Source organism: Magnolia sinica, chromosome 15 (genome assembly GCF_029962835.1).
Source record: "Magnolia sinica isolate HGM2019 chromosome 15, MsV1, whole genome shotgun sequence".
Classification (NCBI taxonomy): Eukaryota; Viridiplantae; Streptophyta; class Magnoliopsida; order Magnoliales; family Magnoliaceae; genus Magnolia; species Magnolia sinica.
The window spans coordinates 8,499,714-8,515,489 of NC_080587.1; the positions used below are offsets into that span (position 1 = coordinate 8,499,714).

The following is a 15,776-nucleotide window of genomic DNA, read 5'->3' on the forward strand; positions in this document are numbered from 1 at the left end:
TTATATGGGCGATATTATCGAAATACGGGCGATATTATCGGGGCTGTGTGAATAAATCGGAAGAAAAATCGAAATATCGGGGCTGAAATTGTGTGAATACGTAAAAATTGGAGAAAAAAATGAGAGTGATTTACGTACCTGGTTAATCGGAAGTCGGAACAGGAGGATCTTCTCGAATCTCGATCGACAGAGTTGGTACAGATTTAGAGATTTGAAATCTCCTGCAAAACCCTTCGCATCTCATCGTCTCCCCGCAAAACCCTCTTTAGGGTTTTTTTTTTTGGTTTTTCCCTCCAGCGAAAAACCCTTTCGTAGTCGCACCGGCGTTTTATAAGGTTTTCGTGGGAAATCGGTTACCGAGTACGCTCTTATCGTACCGACTAAACTCAGTTGGGCCCACCTTGGATGTATGTGGTCTATCTACACCGTCCATCTGTTTTTCCATCCACTTTAAGGGGTTGAACCCAAAATTGAAGCAAATCCAAAGATCAAGTGGATCATACCATACGAAATGGTGGGTATAATGATTTCAACCGTTGAAACCTTTCTAGGCCCCACCATGATGTATGTACTTTATCCATTCTGTTCTTCCATTTTTATGGATCATTTTAGGGCTTTATCCCAAATTCTAGAGGGATACGAATCGCAGGTGGACCACACCACAAGAAAATAATAGTGATTGGATATCCACCATTTAAATCCTACTAAGGCCCACTGTACTGTTTATTTGACATCCAATCTGTTAATTAGGCCATACAGACCTAGATGAAGGGAAAAAACAAAGATCAGCTTGATCCAAAACTTTTATGGCCGCCAAAAAGCTTTTAATGGTCTAAGTTCATTCAACATTGTTTCCTATAATGTGGTCCAATTGATATTAGTATATACCTCATTTTTTTTTCTCATGTCATAAAATGATCTATAAAAATAGATAGACGGTATGGATGAAACACATAAATCGTGGTGGGGCCCACAGAGCACCGACCACCAGCCATCTGCCAGTGGCAGTAGCCAATCTGTTTCAGCGGATGGGCGCGCGGATGAAAGTACCACCCGGTCCGTTCGGAGTTGGGTGCAGGGGGAAGATCTAAGGGCCACTGAGGGATCACCGTGATGTATGAATCTTATCCACACCGTCCGTCCATCTTTTCATATCATTCTAGAATATTAGACCAAAAATAAATTATAATAAAGGCTCAAGTGGACCACACCATAGGAAGCAATGATACTAAGGATGCCCACCATTGAAACCTTCCTAGGGCCCACAGTATTTTATTTTATTTTTTACATAACCCTTTAATATGATAATATACACTTGGATGGAGAGAAAAAAACAAATATAATCTTGTTCTAAAATTTCTGTGGCCCCTAAGAATTTTTCAATGGTTTTAATTTAATTACCACCGTGTGGCCCATTTGAGATTTAGATATTATATATTTGTTGCATAATGTTTTAAAATAATATGAAGAAATGAATGAACGGTGCGGATAAATTTCTTACATCACGGTGGCCTTTCAGTGGCCATCAGATCCTCCGCGCGTGGGATACGGTGATATCCCGGACTCGGATGAAAGTGGATTGCGTATTGAGTTACTTAGTACCCTCTTATGGTACTGAGTAAACTCTGTTGGGCCCACTGTGAATTCATATGGTTTATCCACACCGTCCATACATTTTTACATATCATTTTAGGGGTTGAGGCCAAAATTGAAGTATATCAAAAGCTCAAGTGGACCATGCCACAGGAAACAGTGGAAGTATTGATTTCCACTGTTAAAACCTTTTTGAGGCTCTCAATGATGTTTATTTTTCATCCAAACCGTTAATAACATCAAAATTATATGGATGAAAGGAAAACACAAATATCATCTTTATGTAAAACTTATGTAGCCATGAAGAACTTTTCAACGGTAGAATTCAATTCACACTGTTTCGGATGGTGTGTCCCACTTGAGATTTGGATATTCTTAATATATGTTTTAAAGATATAAATTTATATGATAAAACAGATGGACAGCGTTGATACCGTGCATGAATGACGGTGGGCCCCACAGAGTTTATTCAGTATGCCTAGCGTACTAAGTTACTCGGTACGCAATCCGCTTCCGAAGTGAATTGGCTGGTGTAACACAAACCAGGGCGTTGACGTCACCAAGTTCTGTGGTCCAATCATGAGGTATGAGTTATATCCAAACCGTCCTTCCACTTGGTGAGCTCTTCCTAAGTCTTGATCTGAAAAATAAGACAGATTCGAAAATCAAGTGGACCACACTGCAAAAAGCAATGGAGGATTGAACGCCCTACCATTGATACCTTTTTGGGGTTCACATAAATTTTGATGTGGGAGAGTTTTGGTGCATGAAGCATCGGAGCTAAGGCCCATCATATAAACAGTTTGGATCACCGAATCATGGGACACCATACAATTACAAGCTAAAAGAAAAATAAAATAAAATTTGAAAATTGGACAAAAGTACAAATTCAACGGGCAAAATCAAACAGTTAAGATCAACTGGATTTATGCACTTCCATCTGTAATTTGTGTACATTAAGGAGCTCAAATGGCACTATATGTACCAGCATGGCAAATTAAGATGAGATCCAATCCATCCATCATGTGGTCCACTTGAGCTTTGGACATCCTTTTGGCCCCTATTAAATGGAAATTTATCATTTAATGCATTCTTTTTGTAATATTTTTATTACTCAATATGCAAATATGTGTATTCAGGCATGTCCTGAAGTTCCACTGAAAAATTCCACCATTTTCTCCATGTTTCCACCATTTTCCCTGCATTTCCGGTTATCGGCGATATTATCGGCGATAACGATATTATATCTTTATCTCTGCCCAGCGAAACTTGTAGCGATACCGACAACTCGAACACTAGCGTCTCACCTATGTCCTTTGGGAAGTTGAGTACATAGTCTATGATCCATAGATACTTTCGGAGAGCTAACATATCCATATCAAGTTGAAAGACACACCAATGCTACAAACCTTACCACATAAGTGGCAATAAATGCGAGTGGCGAGCTGCTGCTAGTTCATGATATTCTTCTGTCGGTTATAAATGGAGGGTTAGAGAGCACTGATTGTTTTTCAGGCACCTGACTTGTCAATGACATTGAATTTGTAATCTTTCTTTTCCATGGAGTTGATGTTTACAAATGTTAAATTAAGCCAAATGTGAATGTAGACCATGGGTAATTTGTACGTGAATCAGATGATGTTTATCTTTCCATAAACTTTTTTATTTTTCTTCCAAATCTATAGATATGGACATACCAATTTGACTAGGATGGAAGTAATAGTTAAATTTGTGAATATGGCACCATGGGAACTTGTACAAACAGCATAGCTGAACTATGGAAAAATAATAACTTGGGTTAGGTAGCTGAGATATGGCTCTGCAAGATGGTATGCTGATGGCAGTTAAGATAGGCTTGGTGGGTAATGTCCCAGTTTTATGTGAGCTTTATGATTAGTGTGGGTATGGAATGCCAGGAGGTGAAACTCATACCCACAGCAAACTGCACTGATGGAGCGACTGTTGTGAGGCTATTCCTTCAGTGCATCATCTTTCCAACCAGACCACAGTGGGCAGTGGAGATATGAAACAGTGAGTAATGGAGATATGGGGTTCACATCTCTCCTTTTTGTATAGAGCAAACAGTCCATTGCACGATACTTGATAGTGCTCCTAGTTATAAGACTAGGATAGTCCAATCAATCAACATAGATTATGCATTCCGTCCAACACACTATTCATAGGAACTAATGCAGGGGCATTTTCATAGCAGGCTTGAGTGGGGAGGCCTATGGGATGCAGGGGCACACTCAGGGTGGGTGGCCCGTGTGAGGTAGGTGGCTCGTCTGAAGCGGAACCTATGTGAAGTGGGGCCCAACGTTGGGTTCAGCTGAGATCCTAACCCATGAGATGTGGGGCCTGGGTTATGAGATAAAGGGATTGATTCGCCATGCTCTATCAGTTCGAGCTTTCAGAGCAAATGGTCAATTGTCCTGCATCAGGAACCATTTAAAATCACACCCAACAACATTTAAAAATGACAATGATACAGCAATTCTAACCAAATGACCAATAGTAAATAAAATGGACAGTCAAGATTGTTTATAAATAAATGGCTTCAGTCAACAATTTCAACCATCCATTTGGTGGGGCCATCATAGTTACTTATTGATGTAAGACAATTAACTACTTGCTCTAAAAGCTCGAATTGATACACATGCCCTGCCCCTGATGACTCAACATGCCTACTCCTAGGTCACGAAACATTCGTGGTGGAGCCCACAAAAGAAATACATGCCACATTGGCATGCGTGAAGAGAAACATGAGTAGCTGTTGTTTTCACTTCCCACAATTCCAGACCAGACATCATGAAACTGGCCAAGGACAAAGCCTTCTCATTTGTGTATAATCTTTTGCAAATCTAATAACTGTGAATAACAATAATCAAAAGAAAGAGAAGCATATTGTTGATCAAAATCTTCGAAACTGATGAACTAGATTGGCCGCAAGGAAGAGAGGACTACATCTTGGAGGGAACTGTCTCTCTTCATGGCAGCTTTGAACTCCTCGAACGTGACCTTTCCATCACTATTGGCAACCATCCGATCGAAAATCTCATCAAGCTTCCCAGGTTCTGTTATGTCAGCTGGAAGGCAATCTTCTGGCAAGGCCTATATGGATTTCAGTTAGCAGATGTTTTCTACCATATCCAACGTTAAACTACAGAGAAATGCTAAGGTGATTCATGTGCAGGCAGACTGGAAAGGCGGAGATCCAGGTCGCACATGTACAAGATCCAGGCTGTTCATTAGGTGGGGAATGCCATGAACACACCATGTACCAAAATTCTGGTTGGTCTGCATATCAGGTGAGACACACAAATGTTGAACATGGATCAACATGTATGGCTCCCCTAGTAAGTGGATCGTTGTGATTTTTGGGCCAGGGCATCTTCAAGGTGGCCCCCATCAGATCAATGGACGTATCTTGCACCTTTGTACTGCTTTAGCATTTCTTGAAACTCTGCAGGCTTCAAAGGAAGGGTGAGAGATATTTACTCTAAGCATTGACGCTACTTCTTCCTTCATGATGCATCCTGACCTGCCTGTATCATTCATCTGATGGGAACATAAAATGCACACATGTTAAGCTCAAAATTTTATGTAGTATAGAAATTCGAGATATGAAAAGATAATTTCCTTTCACTTGATGAATACACAGTTCCTTGGAAGACATAGGCATGAGAAACAAATTGTGTATTAGGCTGTTCCAGAAAATGATCAAAATAGAGTTTATACGTAGCAAATGCAGCTGTTTGAAATTATTAAAAATGTTTTAAATTATGTTGATAAGCATTTTGAATTCTGATTTGAATAAGAGAAGCAATATATACAATATGTGATCAAAATAGTTGCCTAGTTTTCTCTTACCCATCAATGGTACAGGCAGTGGACCTCTCAATATCCTATGAGACTATCCAGAAGGCCCCATCATGGGATGTGCCATGGCCTAATATATCCCCTATCAGATGAAATCAGCCATCCAATAAAAATGGATAATTACAACCAACAGTCCGCAACATACAGAATAGTCAGGACATCCAATGGCGAAGATTTTTTGGGTTATCTCCCATAAACCGTGGGCCCCACCAAACTAAATGGGTGAATTCTCAATCCAACATTATATATTTACTCATTTTGTCAAAAACAAAATAAATTATTGCTGGAGAGTATCTTGACTACTTATACGATCCTTGATGGCTTGACCCATGGATATGGAAGTACACTCAGATCTAGTTTGTAATAGTGGTGCCCATTGTTTAGTAATCCAAACCATTCGATTTATTGGTCCCTACCACGAAAGAATCTTCAATATCTGTGTTTCCTCCTGTCTGTAGTTTGCGGTAGTAAATTACCTGGAAGCAGAGCTGGAGAGCATCATCTCCATGTGAATTTCTGAGGCTTGAGAAGCCACATAGGATCTCTCTCATGTCCACAGTCCTGTCACGGTTGTTGTCGAATAGATCAAAGACACGTGGAGCAAGGGGGAGAAGCGAGCTCACGTTCATTGCTTTTAGCACTTGTTCAAATTCAGAAAGAGTGGCATTGTCTCCATTTGCACATCTGCATTGAAGGCTTCTCATTTATTGAACAGACATTCAAAAAATTAATTAGTAAAACAAATTATTTTCAATTTTTGGGCCAGACTACAACATGGGTCGGTCAAACTTCACAAGATAAGGCCACTCATCCTCAATAGATCTGCACAAAAGAACACCAGTCTAGACTCCAATTTGTGAGTCTCATTGTTGATGGACAATTGCCCGAAAATCACATTGTTTTCATCATGATAATTTTGTGATTTTGCCTATCAAATTTAGATTGCTATCTTTCAAAAAAAAAAAAAAAAAAAATTAAATAAGAAGAAGAAGATTGCTAACAGTTTTCTTTTTATCAGTCCACCAATTTGGCGGTTGGGATATGCTCCCCTTGATTTAGGGGAGTCAATATTGGAATGTTACTTGCAATTTGATTAATCTTGTTAGAGGGAGTATTTAGTTATTTCAGTGCTCCCTTGGGCACCATATCTTTGTTATTCAATTACTAATAAAAGAGGTTAGGGAGGTCATTCTCTCATTAACATGCCATTTTCCCAAAATCTCTCTCTACAACAAATCTCAATTAGAGAAAGCTGCTGTTTGGATTGCTCAATTGAACTGAATTACAGTAGTTCTGTTCATATTAGCAATTCCAACCACCCCAAGTTGACCTTTAAAATGCATGGAATTGCAGTTAGGATTTGGTCATCACTACGAAACACGAATTACAGTATTCCCACTTCCCACATTGAGTTTGGTCATCTTCTCTATACTTTGAATTCTTGCAAGTTCGTTCAATGAGCAGACCCTAAAACTAACTTTAAAACATTAACATCATAAATCCATACACATTCACTTTGAGTGAACTGTTTGATTTTTCTTTTCTCTCTCTTTTTTTTTTTTTTTTTAATAGATAGGATTCAGGTTGAATTCTTTACCATTTTCCATGGGATTAGATCCCAATAATATCCAATCATGAATCATAAGATTCTATCTGCATTCGTTCTATAACATTTTGCATCTGGTTTCGACCATAAGATACTAATGGAGGAGAGAGTATAGAAGCAACTCACATTCTCTTGAAATGTTTTCTCAGCTTCTCGAGCTCCTCATGAGTAAGATCATGGGACCCTAACAGAGTCCTCAACTTCTTCGTTCTCAAGAAAACCATGCTACTCAACACACTCGCTATTGCTGCAGCACGGAATTTGCACCTTGCATTGAAACTTTGCAGCCGTGAAACAACCTCCAAGTCCATTAGGTCCTCCTATGCAGAGTCACCGATCACCCATGGATGCAGTAGAAGCTGTTTACCGGACAAGTTTTATACTACAATAGTTAATAACAGTGTATATTATATCATGTATAAGAATAATGTTTGAAAACTCAGAATTCAGCTTAGAATTGGAGAAGGCTTGAGTACTAGTTGACTCGAAACTCTACTTGGTTGCCTTTTTTAATTTCAAAGGATTGTCATTTACTCTGGTTTTTTGGGTTGCTGATTACTCAATTGAGATTTTCTGGGTTTTTTTACTAGAAAGAAATATTAAATTACCTCCCCTAACTCAACCCAGGTCTTGATCAAGTTAACTCGGCTAGTTTTTCAATGACTTTATCCAGTTTTGGATGAGAAATTCATAAGAATGCTGATACTTAAATGGGAAATACAAAAATGTTTGAACCAGCATTTGCTCATACCAATCAACATTATATGTGGGCCACCTTTTGTTGATCATATTTGTTCTTATGTGGGGGCTCCATGGTGGGTCAGAGGCACTGCAAAAAATCATCACCAATAGATGATCCTAATATTGGTCTGGACCCACAATACGAGCAGCTTATAATACAAAGAGATGGCCAACCTGTATGATTGATGCCTTTTTAGATTTGAGCATAAGTAGCTAATATAACATGAATGGACTAATGGCCATGCTATATACCTCTTGTGCAGTGGGTCTTCTATAAGGATCGGCGGTCAGAAGACTCGAAATCAATTGCTTTGCAGATGAAGAGATGGTCTTCCAAGTATGTTCATCAAAGTTTGGAAATCATTTCCCGTAGGAAACAGAAATGCCAGTAGTATAGCAGCACTGAGTGTGAAATCATTTCATACAACAAATCTTTTCTACAAATTCCCCTAAAACAACATAGAAAAAAGAAAGAAAGAAAGGACTGCTAAGACCAACATCCATGCATTTGGAGGTGAAATTATGAAGTTTGGGATACAGAGAAGGGAAGAAAGGATGAGCAGCTCTGAAGTAGAACAGATTGCAGTTGACCTCATGAAGGGCCAGGCCTTTTTTTTTGGGGGGGTGGGGGGGTGGGGGGTTAGCTTGTTAGTACACACCCATGTCAGTACACACACTCCATGTTAGCCACACCCCCACTAGGGATCGATACCAAGACCTCAAGGACATGCACTATAACTTCCGACAGTCACTACTTTTAATGTCCCTTTTCTGCTATTTTTGGGGTTTTAAGTGCCTAGTTGTAGTCATCTAAGAGTTGTTTACAAGTTTGAGTAGGATTAGACATCCTTTTACTATTTTTAATATTTTTAACTGTTTTAGGGAAGTTTCTTATTTTGAGACGGATCAGCAGTACATTGTAAGGAACACATTATTTAATAATATTAATTTTATTCTCATTTTACAGATTCTCTTTCTTGAGGATTCAAGGGCTATTTATGAGAAGAATAAGGTGATCTCTTCTCTTTTCTCCACACACCCACTACGTCAAGCTCTCGTAAGTAATAACCAACAGATGAGCAACACCAAGATTATGAAGTATGAGGAGAGAAAATAGAAGAAAAGAACTGCTAATGTATATCATCCTCCAGTTCTATTACTAGCTTCCAAGTTTAATGTAAATGAACTTACAGCTAACTAATATCATTTTTTGCTTCTCCGGATTGTATGTTGCATGAAAAGGCAGATACCTGGAACATCAGACAACACCAGGAATGACCTAAACAGTGCTTGCCAAAGTCTACTTTCTTAGCATACTTCTGAAAGTTCAGAAACAGAGATGAAAAGAGAGGAAGTACTTGCAGACAGGCTGTTTCCAAACCAATAATCCTCCAAATGCACCTACGTGGTGCAATCATGCAAGAACTGGGATGTCCATACGTGGGTCCCACTGTTAATGTCTGCTGACCTGCAAATCATGCTGCTCTGCTCATAATGTGTGCCCACACATATACGTAGGCAGCGTCTTACTCAAGTGAATGCAGATAGGCGGCTCCGATAAGATTCTTCATTTCTAAGATGAGATTATTAAGATTTTTTCGGATGTTCAATCGAATTGAATAGCGAGAACAGCATTTATTAATGAGTAAATGACCACAGTGGGCTAGCCTCACTCCATTCATAATGACAGAGTAGCAACCTGAATTGGAATTACTAATGTCTCAGTCCTACATGCAATTAAGGGTCTGGTTGTTGCTAGGAATTAAAATGATGACAAATGAATTGTAGTTCAGTTCATTGAACATCCAAACACACCTTCAGCACTAAAACAATAGCTAGCATACCCAGAAAGGAGGATGTGCCATGGCCTAAACTTATCGGATGAAATCAGTCATCCAAAAAAAAATGGACAACCAACAGTCCGTAACGTAAAAACCAGTGAGGACATCCACTGGCGAAGAATTTTGGGTATCCCCCATTCACTGTGGGGTCCACCAATCTACACAAGCAAATTCTCATTCTAACATTATATATTTAACCATGGATGGACAATTGCCCAAAAGTCACTTTGTTTTAAACGATGCTAATTTTCTGATTTCTGCTATTGAATTTGGATTGCTGACAGTTTTACTTTTATCTGTCCACCAATTTGGTGGTTGGGATATGCTCATCTAGTGGGATCCTTGATTTAGAGGAGTCAATATTGGAATGTTATTTGAAATTTGATTAATCTTGTTAGATGAAGTATTTATTTTGCACCCTCAGGACATCATCGTATCTTTGCATATTCAAAAACTAATAAAAGTCGTCAGGGAGGCCATTCTCTAGTTAACACACCATTTTCCTGAAATCCCTTTCTCTACGACAAATCTCAATTATACAAGGCTGTTGTTTGGATTGCTCAATGGAACTGAGAAATCCAATAAGTTCTTGTATTAGAGATCTTGTTCTCTAATAAATGAAGAAATCATGTTAACAGTAACTATGTATGTATCAAAGCAGCACGTGCGTATCATCTAATTAGAGATGACTTGACTCGCCGGACTTGTTTAGACTAGACTCGATCCGAACCGATCGGGTGAGTCAATCCAAACCGAGTAGACTTCGTCCAATCCGAACTCAAGGCGAGTCGAGTTCAGGTCACCCAGTAACTCGACTCAACCCGAAATCCAACTCAACACTGACTCAACTCAATCTGAAACCTAACTTGGGTGTGTGTGTGTAATATCCCAGATTCGACATTTCAGATCTGAGATGTTGTGTAGCCGATGGAGAGGCTGCAATTCTAGCATGTGCACCTAGGTTTTGAGTTGCGATTTCAGCCCATGGATAACTGCTGCACCCAGCCCAACTTGGTGCCGACTCAACCTGACTTGGTACTTGTGACCAGGTTGGACTCTATCCAGATTAGTCCAAGCAAGACTTGGACTTGGATCGGGTCAGGCATGCTGGACTTGGTACCGAGTCGGGTCAAGTTCGGGTCAGGTCTGTTTCAAAACCGGATCAAGTCGGGTCAGCCCAAGCTAGGCCCGACTAAACTAGATGCCCAGCTCTACATCTAATCCATCCATCGGACATGCATGTGCCTCTGTACGTGGAACCAACCTGAACCTGACCTATTGTCAGCCCTGCACATATGAGAATCTCTTCTATACATGGTTTAGGTTGGACCATTTGATGTAACCCTTTGAAGATGTGACTATTGCTACCTCTGTTTAATTATTTTATTAACAACTTAGAGGCTTTCTAACCCCATTCTCACCACTTTCACATGCACGTCGATTGGCATGCATACAGAAGACACAAGTTGTGTATCAGGTGGGTCCCATCATCTACTGGAATCCAACCTACCCTTGGCTCAAGGATCTTGTGGTTCCTTCTGTAACATGGAGTTTGTAAATATGGGGGCCATGATCTGATGATCCAGATCATTGATCTGAAGGATCTGTACTATTGTCTCAAAATAGTTCAATGTTGGAACGATCCTAACCCTTGAAGCTATGGCTCAAATACGTCTCTTAATAACGAGAAGCTAGCACAGCACGTGGGAAAGAGAGCAGATGGGAGTATGGGTTTGAGATGTGGCCCACAGTTAATATACCCTGTCCTGACTTTGGATGGAGCATGACCCAAAGTAAAAAATAAAAATAAAAATAAATAAATAAATAAATAAATAAATTGCAGTGAGGAGATAGCACTAACCATCTGATTGATTTTCCCCTTGAATCCCACCACGCACTATTTTACTTTTAACCATCCATTTGAGATCCATTAATTGGATGGCCAGGATTGCCTGATCAGTATAATTTTATGGACAGGCTCCATCCACAATGGGACCCACAGTTTGGATGGTCTGGATAGCTATAAATCAAGGCCGCATGTGAGGAGGACGAGTCACTTCCTCACATGAGTCTGCCCCTATTTATGGATTACCAAACCCGGGATGAAAGCATGGTGGGTCCACCATCCTAGAGGCATTGGATAAAAACGAGAATAACATTCCACGAGCCAATTGGATCCATGCACGCAGCAGAAAGAAGAGGTCCAATCTACTCCACATGTCTGATTAAGGAGCAAGGCTGTTAATGACTGGCCATGAAAATTCTAGAGTTCTTGGCCCAGTAGGTCCACCTTGATCAGTTCAAGATAGGGGTGGAAATAGCTCGGGTTCGGGTCCTGGTTATTTGGGTGGGTGACTTGTGGTATTGAACCGGATCAGATCTGACTGAGTCCAAGATGACTTGGAGACTCATTAACTCGTCCGATTCTTGAAATCCATTTAATTGTAATTCGGTTGGGCTCAATCCAATGGACCTGACCTGCACAACCACACTCAGGTTTAAGTAGGTGTCTCAGGCAAGTTGGTGTTTTCATTATTCCCAATCTCATCTGAATATGCTCAACCTGAATACAAATGAGGTTGGTTTTTTTCAATCCTAACCCAAACTTAGGACCTTAATAACCTGACCCAAACTCAGCTTGGGTCAATTGGGTTTGGTTTGACCCGTGTTCATCTAGCCCAGCCTATTAATAATTTATATGGCTAGGTTGGGTCAGGTTAGATATGGTTCAATCCTATGCTGACCCAGTACCAATTTAGCTTAGTGCAACTAAATATGCGCAAATCTGAGTAGTCGATCTTATAACTACTCCATACTTCCTCTGAAATTTTACATTCAATTGTCGTTGAAGGAGACCAGTTCACCAAATAGCAAGCTGTGTTAACGGCCTCCGTCCATAAGTCTTTGCCCAACACAACATTACTTAACATGCATCGGGGCCTCTCCAATAGAGTCCGATTCATTCGCACGGCCACACCGTTTTGCTCAGGCGTGTGGCGCACTGTGTTGTGTCTGATGATCCCTTCATCCTTTCAATAATCATTAAACTCAGTGGAAGTAAATTCTCTACCATTGTCAATCCTTAAAACCTTTATTTTTCGCCCTAACTGTTTTTCCACCATTGCCTTCCATTGTTTGAATATAGTGAAAACTTCGGATTTACGTTTCATTAAGTAAACCCAAACTTTCTTGGAGTAGTCATCAATGAATGAAACAAACCATAATGACCCCCCAATACAACTGTCTCATGGAAAGTCAAAACCTGAAACACATGTGGGTGATCCAAGCCCTTCAACACACTGGTGTCATGATGAATCCGTCATCACCTACTATCAGTTTTGTCCATTCATCAGGCGAGCCACACTTATATTGAGAAAATGGATGCAGTTTTATCCATTCATTAGGTAAGCCACACTTCGATTGAGAAAATGGATGCTTAAAAGATTGATAAGATGATAACCAATGGTACATGAGTGCACCACTAATTCACCATATTAGTGGACTGACCGAACTTTTATACTTGGACACTTTCACCAAGGGGTAGACCCTATGAATGGAATGGATCTCACACGCGTATGCAACACTAGCACACGTGAGGGCCCTTATATTTGTCCTCTGTAGAAGTGCATCCACAAGAAGGACTAACTTCTTCAAATGTAAAATTTCTATCTACTTTCTAATATTTTCAATCCTGTGTTTACTTTATTTATGTAATATCTCCGTACAATAGCCAAAGAACTAGTATATGTTCATAGGAATGTATTTACCGATGTATTGTATACATAACCTTCTCTAGAAGCTCAGTTAACAGTTATAGCATTGTGGATATGTGCAGGATTTGCAAAATTAATTGGTTACAGATTCTGCAAGAAATGCTCACTGATGAGAAGTATAGATTGAGGTGGAGTTTTGTCTATCGCTAGAGTTTCTTAGACTTCAAAGTTGTTGCATTGTTTGTGTTTGCATTTCATGCATACAAGCAAACACTTGTAGCCTACATGTTTGTGTGAGCATGAAAGTGTTTTTTACCAACCATCCCTTATTGACTTGGCATGAGAACAGAATAATGGAAATTTGCAAAGCATTACATTTTTATTTATTTATTTTGGCAGCTGTTGAACCTTGCCAGGAAATGTCAATAATGCAGCCCAATTCAGAGTAATGGAAGAATCTCTGATGAAATCTCTTTATTCACATTGAGAACACTAGGTAACTGTACTTTCTTCGTTTTCAACATCTGTATGCTATAGCTCGCACTGGGACACAGGCTAAAAGGATGATGATGATAATATATTTGCGAGCCTTTGCATGTCCTTGTATTTGATTCTCCATATTCGAAATGGGGAACAATCTATTTATACAAAGCTATGCATCATTTCTTCCCATCAAGGCTATAGGATCTATTGGTTTTGATTTTATAGTAATTCAAACAGTAATATTAGTAGATATACTTCTGAAAATGTTTAGCAACATCTACAGAGGCATCACTGTCAGCGGTTACCTAATCATGGCAATATATGGGAGCTAGTGAAGATCTAGGGTCCACCTTGGATCTCCTCCTTCTCTCTTTCTCCTCTTTACTCTCCTTCACTATCCTTCTCTCTTGGTGGTTGTAGCAAATGAGAGAGAGAGTTATGAGAGATAGGGTTTATTCCCTAGACTTGGGCCCTTTGGCCTTAAGTTCCCTCAAATTCCCAAAATAGCCAACAATGACTCATTTTTAGAGTTGGAGTGGCCCTAACACTCCTTTGGCCACCAAATTCGGTGGGTAGGTGCCCTAGGGCCTGGTTAGGGCCCGTGTAAAATTTGGGAACAAACGGATGGACGATTGTGGGGTTTGAGTCGACGGTTCTGATCTTTAAACGGCCCTGAGGGGTCCATTTTGGTGATTGGAGTGATTCTGGTGGTCCTCTGGCTATGAAATTTCTAGGATGGATGCTTCATGGCCCGATGAAGGGCCATGCAAAATTTGGGGACGATCGGACTTAGGGTTTGATCGTACGGGTCCGATTTGTGATCAACGGTCATCGTCTCACGATCGGGTCCCAGAGTTGGTGGATGGGTGTAAGAAAATCTATTAGACCTCTACCGTAAATATGGAAGAGATCCAATGGTTGGTTAGCCTGGTATCTCAGCTTCATTTGCAAGCGCCAGATTTTGGTCCTGGCAATGGTGGGGTGCATTTAGTCAGTGCCAAATCTCACTTCTGGGTGTCCGCTGGGTCTGCGGTCCGCGATGGTCCACAAGCCCAGTGAGTTCTAGGTTCCCTAAATTTTTAGATTTTTCTGACCTTCCTACGTCACGGTACAGCCCGCTGTTAAGGGTCAAATACTGCATATTAGACCCTAATTATTTCCTAGATTTACAAGCATGATGCCGGTTAATGACCTGATTTAATCGTATTTGTGATGCAGAGTATGTTTACGAGCATGGGCTGGAAAAGATGTTAAAAGCATGGATTTAAAGCTCAGGCATTACCGAGGGCAAGGGACGGACTCCAGGGGACAAAGATCGAAGAAATTACATGCCAGGGGTCCGAGAAAATTGAGAAACTGAAGCTCAAGTGGCCTGAAAGTCAGCCAGATTGCAAGATCACAAGGTTTCCACCATCCACTTGGTTCGAAACTTCATACATGGCCTGAGGACCAAAAACTAACCGTACACGTCAAATTTCAGCCATTGGATCCTCGTGAAAGTGGCTGAACTAACAGATCAGTCCATAAAACCCTGATTTGGGGCCCACCCGCTGTCCAGATACGCTTTAACTTCGGCCCCCACTGCTCAAATGAAAGGGGGAACAAGATGGATGGTGTGGATTTCTCATAATCATCATACAGTGTATATAGTACACTTTTTGTACTAAGACGTGCATGGCAACACAGGGACGTCTCTTCTAAAAAAACAAAAAAAACAGAACTCTGTTTCATACCTGAAACAGAGACTGTGGATGATCTCAGTGGGCCATCATCATGGTCCAAATGCTCAATCCGAGCCGTCCATCATGCAGAGGGGCTCGATTTAGCCAAACCCATGTTGACTTTATGCACTCATGCACGCACACGTGTTGGTTTCAATGGCACAAATGGACTGCCCTACAACTATTGCAGCTGATTTCT

General features: G+C 40.4%; 1 protein-coding gene and 1 long non-coding RNA gene across 2 annotated transcripts; one reads left to right on the forward strand and one right to left on the reverse strand.

Moving 5' to 3' along the window:
* Positions 1–4,527: 4,527 nt before the first annotated feature.
* LOC131226803 (calcium and calcium/calmodulin-dependent serine/threonine-protein kinase-like) lies at positions 4,528–7,432 on the reverse strand. The gene is made up of 4 exons (XM_058222529.1): positions 7,205–7,432; positions 5,999–6,156; positions 5,092–5,147; positions 4,528–4,704 (listed from the first exon to the last, which is right to left on the reverse strand). The coding sequence occupies exons 1-4, from the start codon at positions 7,387–7,389 to the stop codon at positions 4,528–4,530; spliced, it is 576 nt and encodes a 191-aa protein (XP_058078512.1). The 5' UTR covers positions 7,390–7,432.
* Positions 7,433–13,510: 6,078 nt separating this feature from the next.
* LOC131227443 (uncharacterized) lies at positions 13,511–14,197 on the forward strand. The gene is made up of 3 exons (XR_009162278.1): positions 13,511–13,561; positions 13,773–13,869; positions 14,140–14,197. It is a non-coding gene; the product is annotated as an uncharacterized LOC131227443 (long non-coding RNA).
* The last annotated feature ends 1,579 nt before the right edge of the window (positions 14,198–15,776 follow it).

What these genes read in the sequence shown, in the direction of transcription:
- LOC131226803 (XM_058222529.1), bottom strand. Translation starts at nt 7,389, where the DNA reads ATGGACTTGGAGGTTGTTTCACGGCTGCAAAGTTTCAATGCAAGGTGC. An exon ending in AGAAAACATTTCAAGAGAAT is followed by an intron (nt 6,157 to 7,204) that starts GTGAGTTGCTTC and finishes CCTTCAATGCAG; the next exon opens with ATGTGCAAATGGAGACAATG. An exon ending in AGAGATCCTATGTGGCTTCT is followed by an intron (nt 5,148 to 5,998) that starts CAAGCCTCAGAA and finishes CCCATCAGATGA; the next exon opens with ATGATACAGGCAGGTCAGGA.